This window comes from Callospermophilus lateralis, chromosome 18 (assembly GCF_048772815.1).
Source record: "Callospermophilus lateralis isolate mCalLat2 chromosome 18, mCalLat2.hap1, whole genome shotgun sequence".
NCBI classification, from domain to species: Eukaryota; Metazoa; Chordata; class Mammalia; order Rodentia; family Sciuridae; genus Callospermophilus; species Callospermophilus lateralis.
This window is the reverse complement of record NC_135322.1, coordinates 41,770,052-41,782,126: the sequence shown is the minus strand read 5'-3', so window position 1 is coordinate 41,782,126 and position 12,075 is coordinate 41,770,052. Positions and strand designations below refer to the sequence as shown.

The 12,075-nt window shown below is 53.9% G+C and overlaps 1 protein-coding gene across 4 annotated transcripts in view; it reads right to left on the bottom strand.

Annotated features, from left to right (window-relative positions):
• Ndrg4 (NDRG family member 4) overlaps positions 1-12,075 on the bottom strand; it is a 41,652-nt gene that overhangs the window by 15,020 nt on the left and 14,557 nt on the right. For all 4 annotated transcript variants that reach the window (XM_076837640.2, XM_076837641.2, XM_076837638.2 and 1 more), the window contains exons 2-3: positions 6,382-6,476; positions 1,964-2,008 (exon numbers count right to left, since the gene is read on the bottom strand). In XM_076837640.2, the coding sequence (XP_076693755.2) occupies positions 1,964-2,008; positions 6,382-6,453 (117 nt within the window). In that variant the 5' untranslated portion in view covers positions 6,454-6,476. The remainder of the gene's footprint in view (positions 1-1,963; positions 2,009-6,381; positions 6,477-12,075) is intronic.

Sequence of the window (12,075 nt, the reverse complement as noted above, 5' to 3'; positions counted from 1 at the left end):
CTTACTAGTGCTTGGCACACTGGGCCCGAGGTCACATCACCGAGTAGCAAACACATCAGAATGTCTCCCACGTGCCAGGCTCTGTTCACGGACTTTGCACATTATCTCACTTTATCCTTTTAACATCCACTTTGCAGATGAGGCACAGAACGGTTTGGTAACCTGCCCAACACCACCCAGTTAGGTGACCACAGAACTAGGGACATACTCAGGCATCTGGCTCTGACTCCATGCACTGGTGGCCACTTGTCAGTCATTCAAGCATCTGAGGACTGGATCTATGGGTCCCGTCACCTTACAGACACTCAGCTGCCTGTGTCACTCTACAGATGAGTGACTGACTTGTGCTGGAGGCCTCATGGCTGATAAGTGGCAGGGCCAGGACCTCGGCTCAGGCCTGTGTGGTGCTTGCTGGTCTCTGTCTTGGTCCATCTCCCCTGGCTGAGCCCACCGAGGCCGAGGTCGTCATACAGCCTGCCACTGTGACTTGGGATAAAATCCATGTCGGATCCTGATCCAGATGGCGGCCATCTTTGTGACCACTTTCCTTAAAAACTAAAAAGCTGTCTCCAAGCTGTGTGACTGCGGGAGACAGGAAGGTGCCTTTTAACACGTGCCCTTCACCAAGCAAGGGGTCTTGAGAACCTGGGTGCCACTGCCAGGAGTGGAGTCCCGGGCGGGGCTTGCCTGTGCTCAGAGGCTCAGCTGAAAGGGAGCTTCCCACGCAGCAGGGGCCTCCTCCAGGCCCAGCTCCCCCCATCGCTCCTGCAGCAGGGGTGAGTGTGGCAGGGCTGGGCCTCCCCCACTTTAGGACTAGCCTGGGGGGCCGGGGCTGGCTGCTCTGGGGTTTTATCTCACCAGCTCCCTCCTCAGGGCCCATGTGCCCACCTAGTCCCTCATTGGGAGCACTGAGGACAAAGAGAATGCCCTGTCCTGTCTGCTCTGATTTCCAGCCGTCCCTTCCTATCAAGCTGGGCTGTGTCCTGGCCACATCCCTCCCATCCCTCCTCCAGGGACAATTAGTCCCCCACTGCTGAGTCCCATCCTTTCCTTCCATCTCTGAGCCCTTTGTGTTTGGAGATGGTGTTCTGGGGGGATCTGAGCATATGCATAGTGTGCCCCAAAGCCTCCCCTGGTGTCCTTGAAGAGGCGCGTGACCAAGGGACCAATGCATAGGCCCAGATCCTCATCCTTGCAGGGAGCTGCTTGCTGGGGGAGGAGCCAGAGGCAGCCCCACCTCCTGCACGTCATGCCGACGTCCAGACCACGAGGCCGGTGCTGTCATGGGGCTTGGAGACTGACCCACATCGAGGTCAGGCAGAGACAAGGACAGTGGCCTGGGGGCTATTTCCGTCTATCAGGAGGCAGGGTCTGCGTTGGTTCAGCACATTTGGATGGACGGTGGGATCTGGTCACCCAGGAAGGTTCCCCTGGTGACGGCTGTTAGTCATTTTCTGAGACCTGGAGATAAATGGTCACTAGGGGACCCAGAGGGGAGAAATGACTGGCCAAGTGAACACAGTCATCATGCAGGGGAATAAAAACAGAGGTGCAGTTTTCATGGAGAATCTGGCATCAAACTAAAGAGGACATGGTTGTCTAGGCAACTGCTGCCATGGAAACAGGAGCTATTTCAGAGTCAACCTGGCTCTCATTGGAGGAAAATGCTGATTCAGATGACAACATCCTTCCCTCCCTTCTCCGTCCTCTCTTCCCCAGGCCTCCCCTGGCTTCCCAACTGTCCTGTTCGGAGGGTCCCACTGCCTCAATCTTGGGCATCTCTCCACTGGGCAGGGGTCAGGCAGAGCTGCTGTGAGCAGTGACTGTGGGATGCCCAGCCCTGGCCACTCCAGGATGGGGGCACGTGGAATGAAGGACTAAGACATTTTGAGGCCTGGACAGGTGGGAAGAGAGGCTGGCCAGTTGTGGGTTCCATATCTAGGGAGGCCGAGCCTCAACCTACCTTCCAGTCTGTGTCCACAGCTGAGAGGAAGGTGTCAGGGTTCTCCTGTGGGAAGGCAAACAGAAGGGGTCAAGTTAGGTTCTGGTTGGCATGAGAGGCCTCTGGCGGCTCTTCCTGGAGCAGGCTGGCTTTCTGATTCCGTCCATGTCAGTGACAACGAAAGTGGCCACCAGCTCCCCAGGTGCCAGGTACTAGGCTGTCCAGTACTTAGTGGATAAGCCTATGGGTTTGCCAATTCAAAATGCAAAGATTTCTGTTATATAGGTGACAAGGATGAGACTGGGCCCAGGGCTAGAAAGTAGGAGAATTTTGGACTCCAATCCTGGCTGCTGGGCCCTCCTGCCCCCACAGACGTTCCTCAGGGTCAGACCATCAGGACACAGGGGCAGGGGCAGGAAGAGGCGCTATGATGGTCACACAGGATGGGCCCACTGAGCCCACGGGGCACAGAGTGGAGGGACTTTTCTAACCCATTAGGGGCTGTCAGGGCCCCTGCTGTGCACTCTCAAGTCATTTGAGCAAATGTGACACTGAGCCATATGCATCTTTGCTCAGTGCGGGTCCTGCCACTGGACTCCAGGTGCCACAAGGACAGGGCCATGTCTGACTGTGCTCTCAGCGCAAAGCCTGGTGGGAATGGCTCCCAAACACCCGGACCTGCATGAACAATCTGACTTCACGCATGAGGGTGACTTGGCTCAAATGCACCTGCAGGTCACCAGGCTGCGTGGACGGAGAGCCGAGTGGAGAGCTGAACCCGGGGGTGTGGCGGGGTGTCACCAGGCAGCCCTTGGGTACTGTGCCACTGGGCCTGGTTCTAGGGTGTAACTTGTCCTTTCTGGGTCCCTTCTCCTCATCTGTATGACCAGGAAGCTGGGCCAGCTCTCAGGGCCACTTCAGAGACCAGGGAAGGAAAGCCACCAGGAGACAAGCACCTGCGCAGGTAAGGCTGAGCTCTGGGCCTGCTGTGAGGAGGGCCAGACTGTGCCCATCCAGAGACCTCAGGGCAGCACTGCTGGAGCTCCGAAGGAAGGGGACGGGACTGGGAGAAGGGAACACGGTTGGGGAAAGGGGCTGGGGCTGGTTATTGATGAACCTTCTCACTCTAAGCCTGGCGGGAGGCAGGCTGGGGAAGCAGACGTGGGAGGTTTTATACCAGAGACTTTCCCTGGGGCAATTAGCTCAGGGAGAGGGGGAGGCAGCAGTTTTGTTAAAAACAAAACCTGACAAGAAGGATGAGGCAGATAATGGCGTGAGCTCTCAGGGCACGGCCCCAGGAGACGAGGCACGTGGGGGGATGGCCCCCAAAAGCAGGGAACTTGCAGGGATAATGTGAGCCAGTCTGAATCCCCCTCCCCCGAGCCATGGGAGGTGAGCCCGAACCCCAAGGAAAAGAGCGCAGTGGAAGGTCCAAGAGTGGCGTGTGGGAGACAGGGTGGCCCCCAGGCCCAGGAGAAGGAGCACCCAGCCTCCCACTGATCCCTGCACCCACCAGGCCCTGGAGTCTCCAAAGCAAGCCAGTCCAGAGAGGCAGGAGGGACGCAGGTCAACGTTAGAAGCACAACAGTCCCTCCTACCTGCAGGACATCGTTCCAGGACCCCCCTGGGACATCAAGATCAGCAGACGTTCAAATTCTCTCTACAAAGTGGTGTAATATTTGCATAGAATCCATGCACATCCTCCAGCACCCTTTAAATTAGTTCTAGATTACTTATAATACCTGATCTAAGGTAACTGTTATGTAAATAGTTGTTATACTGTATTGTTTAGGGAGAGAGTCTGCACCCACTCAGTACAGACAGGATTCTTTTTTCTAATACCTTCTCTCTGTGGTTGGTGTGGAACCTGCAGATACTGAGCTGACTGCATTCACTGCTCACTGGACTCCCAAGATTTTGCACCTGGCAAATTGCAGGAGATTTAGAAAGTGACAAAGGCAGGTCCGTTCACATGCAGCGGCAGGAGAGGCGGAATCTGTGTGTGAATGTCACAGCCTGAGAGAGAAACTGAACAGCTCTCGAAGGCACAGGGCCCCCAGTGGGCTGATACCCGATACCTGAAGACCTCGCTGGGGCCACAGAGGAGACTTCATTGGGTCTTGGACTGGGCTTTAAATGTGCCTTTGTGTCCAGGTCCCCGGCACAGGGTTATGCTGACTCAAGAAAGTAGCGAAGACTCCAGGACAGACGGACACACTTGATTCTTACACGGAGGGGTTGAGGGGAAGGGGTGTCACAGTGGCTAACTCTGGTCTGGTCCTGGTGGCCCCCAGGATGAAGAAGAGATCAGCTGCAGCAGAAGGATGGCAGGGGGGGCAGAGGGGGCAAGAGGGCTTACTGAGCCAGGAAAGGAGGGCAGCAAGGGTGGGCCAGGCAGGTAGAGGAAGGGCAGCATCTCTCTGGGCACCTTCCAGGAGAGCAGTGGAAGCCACAGGCACAGAGGTGTCAGACCAAAATGTCCTCAGTTCTCCGCACTGCGCCAAGGGGGCTGGTCAGGGTCACAGTCACATGTCTGGTCCCAGCAGCCAGAGCCTCTGTAAGCCACCCCCTCCAGCAACTGTAGTGGGCACAGAGGTCCCAGGGGCTCAGCATGAACCCTTCCAGAGTCTCACAAGAGGTCTTTGCTCATGTGCCTCAAAAGACAAACTGGAGCCAGGCGCGATGGCACATGCCTGTCTGTCATCCCAGGGCTCGGGAGGCTGAGGCTGGAGGATCTCGAGTTCAAAACCAGCTTCAGCAAAAGCGAGATGCTAAGCCACTCAGTGAGACCCTGTCTCTAAATAAAATTCAAAATAGGGCTGGGGATGTGGCTCAGTGGTCGAGTGCCCCTGAGTTCAATCCCCAGTACCCCTACCAAAAAAAAAAAAAGACAAACTATCTTGGAGAAGAAGAACTTCTCCAAAAGTTCTAAGAAGTTTCTTTCTTTGGAGCTTATCACAATCTGTGGCTCCCATCTATCCCATCTCTTTACTGAGGGATGACTGTGCGAAAGGTGCTGTACTAGGTACCGGGGAGACGTGGGCATAAAACAGACCAGATGATTGCCCAGCAGCTAGCGGGTGGGGGCTGATAGTGGTTGGTGCTAGGGCCAGGGGAGAACGTGGCAGAGTGTCAGTATTAGACCCAGTGGTCAGAGAAGGCCTCTCTGAGGAGGGGACCCTTGAGCAGAGGCCTGACTAAAATGAGGATCCAGCCCTGCACGTGCCCATATTAGAGCCTCCAAGGCAGAGGGAGCAGCCCAGAATAAGATGGCAATGTTCAAGGAAGCCAGAAGGAGTGAACCAGGAGGGAAGGGCGGGAGATGGGGTGGGGGCAGGTGCAGGCCACACAGGAAGGCCACTGTGGATGTAACTGAGCGAGATGGCAGTCACTGACTAGCTCCGGGTGAAGCGAGGTGATGTACTGTAAAAGGGTCTTACGTAGGAAGGGCAGAAGGAGACCAGGAGGAGGCTCTTGCAAGCATATGCATGGTGGTGCACACCTGTAATCCCAGAGACTCGGGAGGCTAAAGCAAGGATTGCAAGTTCCAGGCCAGGCTCAGCAACTTAGTGAGGCCATGGGGCTAGGCCTGGGGATGTAGCTCAGGGGTAAAGCATCTTGGGTTTAATCCCAAGTATTGAAGTTAAAAAAAAAAAACAAGATGGGAGTTTGGGTCAGGAGTGAGTAAAGTAGGAACAAAGGACCTACTAAGTGTGCAGCTCACCTGCCAACCCCTAATAGCTGCCTTCAAATAATCTAGGCCTCAGAGGTTTACTCAAGATCTTGCCTTTGTGGACACAGGATCGCGCTGGGAGGGGACAGAAGGGAAGGCAGACGGGGAGTCACTAGAAGAAGGTGTGGGGTAGAAGAAGACTCTGAAATCCAGCATCTGGCCTCCCAACTGAGGGATGTTTGGGACAAAATTGCCATCTTGAGTTTTCTCAGTCCCCTGGATCTTGGTGGCACTATTGGTGAACCTTGGACCTCAGAAGCTTGTGACAGAAAGATAGGAAGATATGGGCAGGCCCTGCCAGCAGGGCAGCCTCCACCCCTTGCCAGAGGAAGCACTCGGCAGCAGTGACTCTGGGGGGGGGGCTGTGTGGTGCCCAGAACCCAGGCTTGTCATGGTCTCCTCTAACTGTGTGACCCTGGCTAAGTGTGTTCACCTGCCTATGCCCAGGTCTTTACATCATTCACATGGGGACATTGATCCTGCAAAGCCCCACCCTCAAAGAGACCCGTAGCCACAGCGAGGTTGTCTGGGTCTTGGTTGCTCAGCTGTCCCGGGAACTCTCAAGGCAGGGACTATCAAGGGCTGCTCCGGGTGGCTTGCCCCACCTGAGCCCCCTGAGAACCATCAAGACGGCAGGGAAGGCACCTGTTCCCCTTTCGCCACGAGGTGGCGCGCTTGCCTCCAGGATCGCCAAGGGGCAACTCACCAGCTCAGTGGCGTCCTGGCCCCGGAGCAGCGGCTTCTCCTCGGGGAATCGCAGCTCCTGCAGTCCCGCCATGGTCACGTCGTGGAGCAGCAGCCCTAGGAGGGAAGGAGGGCGAGGTCGGGGCGGGCTCTGACTCTTCCCGGCGAAGAAGGACGTCGCAAGCCAGAGCCGGGGCGGGGGCAGGGGCACAGGCGGGTTTGAGGGGATCGGATTGACACTCCGAGGGTGTCCTTTGTGTATTTGCCCTTAAAAGTTGAACTGTGTTTTGAAAAAATAGGCAACACGTGATGATCCCCAAGACATTTCAAAACAAAATCCTGCATTATGGGGAATCACAGGGGTGTGTGAGGAGGCCCCGGAGGGCCAGAAGAGGACATGAGGTTCTGGAGGACACACAGCTGGAGAGGGACAGAGCTGAGCCTCCCCAGGACTGGGAGCTCAAGCCTAGGAGGCACGAGGGGACATGGCCAGGGTGGCAGGCCCTGAAGCGCGGGATGAGCTGTCAGGACAGGTCACCTGCATTGAGAGTCTCAGCCCATAGCTGGGAGGTCCCAGAGCCTCTGAACCTCAGGGCAAGAAGGGTCACATTTTCACAGCTGTGTACCCAGCATGCCCCTGAATGCGTGTTTGGAGGAGCCAGCAGCAGGAGAAGGAGGTTGGGGTGGGGGACCAGGACCCACATAATCATCCTGGTACAACCATCCCTTACTCGGGACTTCAGGATGGCAGAGGTGAAAAACTTGTCAAGAATCTGGAAATTCATAAAAGAATTAAAATGGGCCAATCAAAACACAGAAAAGCATTCAAGCTCATTAGGAGTCAAACTGTAAAATAAGATCCTCTTTTTCTTTTTGGCTAATAGAACTGGCAAAGTTTGTGGTGCTAACTAGCCAAGACGCACCCAAACTGGCACTTTCTCATATTGTTGATGGGTGATACATCTTTCTGGAAGGCAGTTTTTAAAGTTTGTTTTGTTGTGGGTGTATGGGTTACTGGGGACTGAACCCAGGGGTATATACCACTGAATTACATCCCCTGTCCTTATTTTTCATTTTGAGACAGGGTCTTGCTAAATCGCCCAGGCTGGCCTGGAACTTAATCCTCCCATTTCAGCCTCCAGAGTAGTTGGGACTATAGGCATATGCCATTGTGCCCATCTTGGAAGGCAGTTTTGTAAAATGGATTAAAATTATTTTAAAAGGTTCCTATTCAGCAATCCCCCTTCCTAGGAGAAACTCTCTTAGGAAACGAGGGAGGGAAACTGATGGCTTAGCTCCAAGAATGCCCACCAGGGAGAACAATAGAGAAAAACTAGAAGAGGATTGATGTCGGGTCACTATATACATACAGTATGGGTCACTAGTTATAAAATATAATTTAATAATATGGGGGAAATGCTTGTGTCACAAACAGGAAGAGAAGCTACAAAAGTAATATACAGTATTATCCCAAGTGTGAGAAATATGCATGGTTCCCCCACAAGAAGTACAGAAGTCTATATATCAAAAAGTCCCCAGGCACTACATGAGGGAAGGACAAACCAGGACCAATTGTGTGAAATCAGGGAAAACATTTTTTTTCTTTTAAACTATTTGGTTGAAGGTCAGTAACAATTCTTTTTATTATTATTATTATTATTATTATTATTATTATTATTTGGTACTGGGGATTGAACCCAGGGTCACTTGACCACTGAGCCACATCCCCAGCCCTATTTTGTATTTTATTTAGAGACAGGGTCTCATTGAGTTGCTTAGTGCCTTGCTTAGTTGCTGAGGCTGGCTTTGAACTCGTGATCCTCCTTCCTCAGCCTCCCAATCAACTGGGATTACAGGCGTGGGCCTCTTGCAAAGCATTTCCCAGGTCATAAAGTGCTTGCTGAAGCAAGATGGGGAGACTGAGGTTAATGAGCAATTACTTGCATAGGTGGGGCCAGGACTGGGCTCATGGACTCCTGGGCTGGTGCTCAATGCTCTTTCTAAAAAAAATTTTTTTTTTCTTAGTTCTACCACTCAGTTGCCTCTGGACCTTGGTGCTCATTTTGTTACAGCATGGCTGCCTGCTTTGGAAGGATGGCTTCCTTGATTGATCCATTCATTCCTGGCTCCCTTTTTTTCCAAAATCTAATTCGAGCCTTTCCTAAGGGTGAAGCCCTCAGACTTTTCCTGCTGCCCTGAGACGGACCACGCCCACCAGCCGGTTGGGCATCCCGCGTCCCTGCCCACCTCTGCACTCTTGGTTTCTCCCCATGGAAAATCCAGCAAGTGCACACAGCCCAAGGGCACAAGAGGGAACCCACTTCTGTATCAGTGCTGCTTTGGCAAGGCCAGGTGGCAGCTCGGGGCTTCCCTGGGCCTCCATCAGAAGCAGGAAGCTCAGCCCTCCAGAGGTGCCAAGATGGTGCCTCATGAGCTCATGGGGACTCCCTGCTGGAGTCCGGGCTGGTATGGGAGCTGCTGGGCACTCAGCCTCACAGAGGCCCAAAGGAGAACTGCGGGGCCTCCCAGGTACAGGGGCCAGGAGGGCTGGCTGCCACCCACCCAGGCCCCAGATCACTGCACGACTGCGCCCTGCCATGCCCCAGCTCTGTTCCCAGTGGTTTCAGAGGAAACTAGCTAACACGGTGCAGATGGGCTGTATTTTTAGAAAGGCGTCCTCTCCCCTCTCCTGCCCCTTCTCCTGCCTCCTTTCCGATGTGCGCACACTCCTCCATCCATCTGGGTGGGGAGCTGCAAGAAGGGCCCCCACCCTGGGAAACTCTTCCCCCACTAGGACTATTTTAGCCACCTGCCTCCCGGAACAGCCGACTCCATTCCAGGCCTGGGCAGCCCTGGGATGTCCCCACCCTCCCCCCAGCCTGTTATGAAACCTCCCTGGGGACCATCCTCCCCAAGGTGGTGCTATTAAAAGGGCTGTGAGTGGGCAGCGCAGGGACAGATGGCCTGTGCTGGGGAGCGGTGGGGAAGGGGTGGAGAGAGACCCTGTCATCCAGAGAACTGGGAGTGGCTCTGTGGATGGAAAACAGGCAGCCTGGGGCGGGCTGGACATTGTGGGGCTCCTGGACAGAGGCCAGAGTGGACATTCCCACGGTGGGGGGCAGAGAAGTTTCTTTTCAAGAAAGTCATGATTTTTTTTAAGGCACTGGATGATGTCATGAAACTGCCATTGACCTTCCACCATGGAGCCCCACGTTCAGATCAGGGAGGAGTGAGCAGCACCGAACAGGGTGGAGGGTGGCCCCAGGGGTCCTCACGACCACAGGGATGGCTCTTTTGGCTCTATCCCCCACCCCCACCTTGATCTCTTATTCCCTGAAGGGAATCCTTAAAACCAAATGCCCTGGGATGAACCCCAGTCCCTCCAGGCATCAGTGGCTGGGCCCGGAATCACCGAAGTCATGGCAGACAGATGCTCACCGCCTCGCTCCTAGTCAAAGGGCAGTGCTAGCCACCCTCCGCCCACCGCGGAGAGCTCCGGGGAGCAAAGAGACTAGATATAAAAGTGCCTTTTAACTGGAAGATTTTTATACATATTTGAAGGGACATCAATGATTTAACATCGCTGAGCAGGGCTTCCTTACCTTTCCCTGCTAATTTAAGGCAGCTTCCCCGCCCCCCACTCCCCATCTTTGTTAGAGGAAAGATTCTTACCTGCTGGCTCAGGGGCTGAGCTGAAGCAGAACAGGAGGGGAGAAGGTTAAGGGAGGGCAAACGGCCTCTTTGGCTGAGTGAGAGAGACTGTGAGAAACTCCGGGGCCAAGGAGAACCAGGGAGTGTTGAAAGCAAAGAGGGTGAGTTCATTAGGACGGCCTGCATTCCAAGTTCATTGCTTTTGTTTGCTTGTTTGTGCTTCTTCAAATGTGATTTTTCTTTCCATTTATTTATTTATTTATTTATTTAGGAGACAGAGTCTTGCTAAGTTGCTGAGGCTGGTCTCAAACTTGTGATCCTCCTGCCTCAGCCGCATCCTCCTGAGTAGCTGGGATTATAGACATGGGCCAACCTGATTCTAGGATGAGACCTAAGACGTGAACTCTTGGATTTGCTTGGGTTAAAAATATTAATAACTGAGGTGCACACCTGTAATCCCAGTGGCTCAGGAGGCTGAGGCAGGAGGATCTCGAGTCCAAAGCCAGCCTTGGAAAAAGTAAGCTGCTGAGGAACTCAGTGAGACCCTGTCTCTAAATAAAATACAAGATAGGGCTGGGGATGTGGCTCAGTGGTTGGGTGCCCCTGAGTTCAATCCCCAGGACTCCTCCCAATATATATAATTACTACGATTGTTCGTAAAACTATTCAATAAATACTTAAATTGACCAGTAGTAGTTACTCATCCTCCAGAATAAAGCAGTTGCTTATTGTTTTTCCCCGCTTTGTTATTTTGTCTCTTATTTAAGCAATTGTCCAGTGGGAAGCATTAGACAGTGGAGGAGATGGTAAGGGGACATCTGGAAATACCCGTGGGGTTTGGCTGTTTCAATGGAGGGAGGCTCCTACCAACCTTTAGTACCTGGGGCCCAGGTGAGAAGGGTCCCTATGCAGGGGTGGTGCTTCCCCCCCCAGCCATGCCTGTACTGTCCCACTGAGACACTCTGGGGCCGAAAGGCAGGACCCGCACACAGGAAGTCAGCACACTGAAGCCGGCCCATGAACCAGGCCTGTGGGGCAGGGAGAAGGCAAAGAGGGAAGGCGCACAGCCGTGGAACGGCTTATAGTTTTTTCAACCATAGAGTGAGGGGGACCAGGGCAGGTCATGGTCAAGGTCCAGACCAAGCTGCGCGGTGTAGGCGGCACTCCTGACAGCTGTAAGATCCCATGGTTACAAGAAAAGCCACAGCCATTGAAATTTGTCCCACCCACTGTCTCAAGGGGCCTGGCTGGCTGCGCCCTGGGGGAGGGGGATGGCCAGGGAGAGTTGAGGGAGGGTGCTGTGTCACAGAGAAGGAATGTCATCGCAGTGACGTCATAGATACGCACAACCTACACAGCTGGCCTGGGTCCCCCACCGTGGCTTGAAAGAGTGCAGGAGACCTGAGACTCCTGAGATCAGGGAAGCGCCTTCTAGTTGCACTCCCCTGGGGGCTTGGAGCCATCTAGGGGGCTGGCCCTGGGCCACTCCCTGGTGCTATCCGGACCTCAGGGCTGAGATAGTGCTGGGCCAGGGGCTGGGATGAGGCCTCCCTTTGGCCTCCTTTCTTCACAGACCAGAAAAAGACACAGAGGTGACAAATGCCATCCCCCTGCGGCAGATCCAGGAAGACGGAGACAGCTGGACACAAGAACGCGGGGACAACATTTCTGGCTCAACCTCCATTTCCTCCCTCTAGTCACAGTTTCTTGATCTAGACCCAACTTGGAAGAGACCAGTTCTGCTTTCCCCTGGTTCCTCTGAATTCCTATCCCACAACAGCCATGCCTGCCTGCTCTCTCTCTCTCTCTCTCTCTCTCTCTCTCTCACACACACACACACACACACACAGTGCTTAAGGCTACCATATTTGTGTTCTAACCCTTACAGCGGAAGCCCCAGCTGACTCTGTAGGACATCCTTCCACAGGAAGCAAAGCCCTTGCCCATCCTCTTCCCCTGCTTGGAAGGTCCTTCCTCTCCATAACCCTATCATCATTAAAAAAAAATCATTAATATTTACTGAGCACCTACTATGTTCCTGGCTCTGTTTTAGCACTTTGTGTGT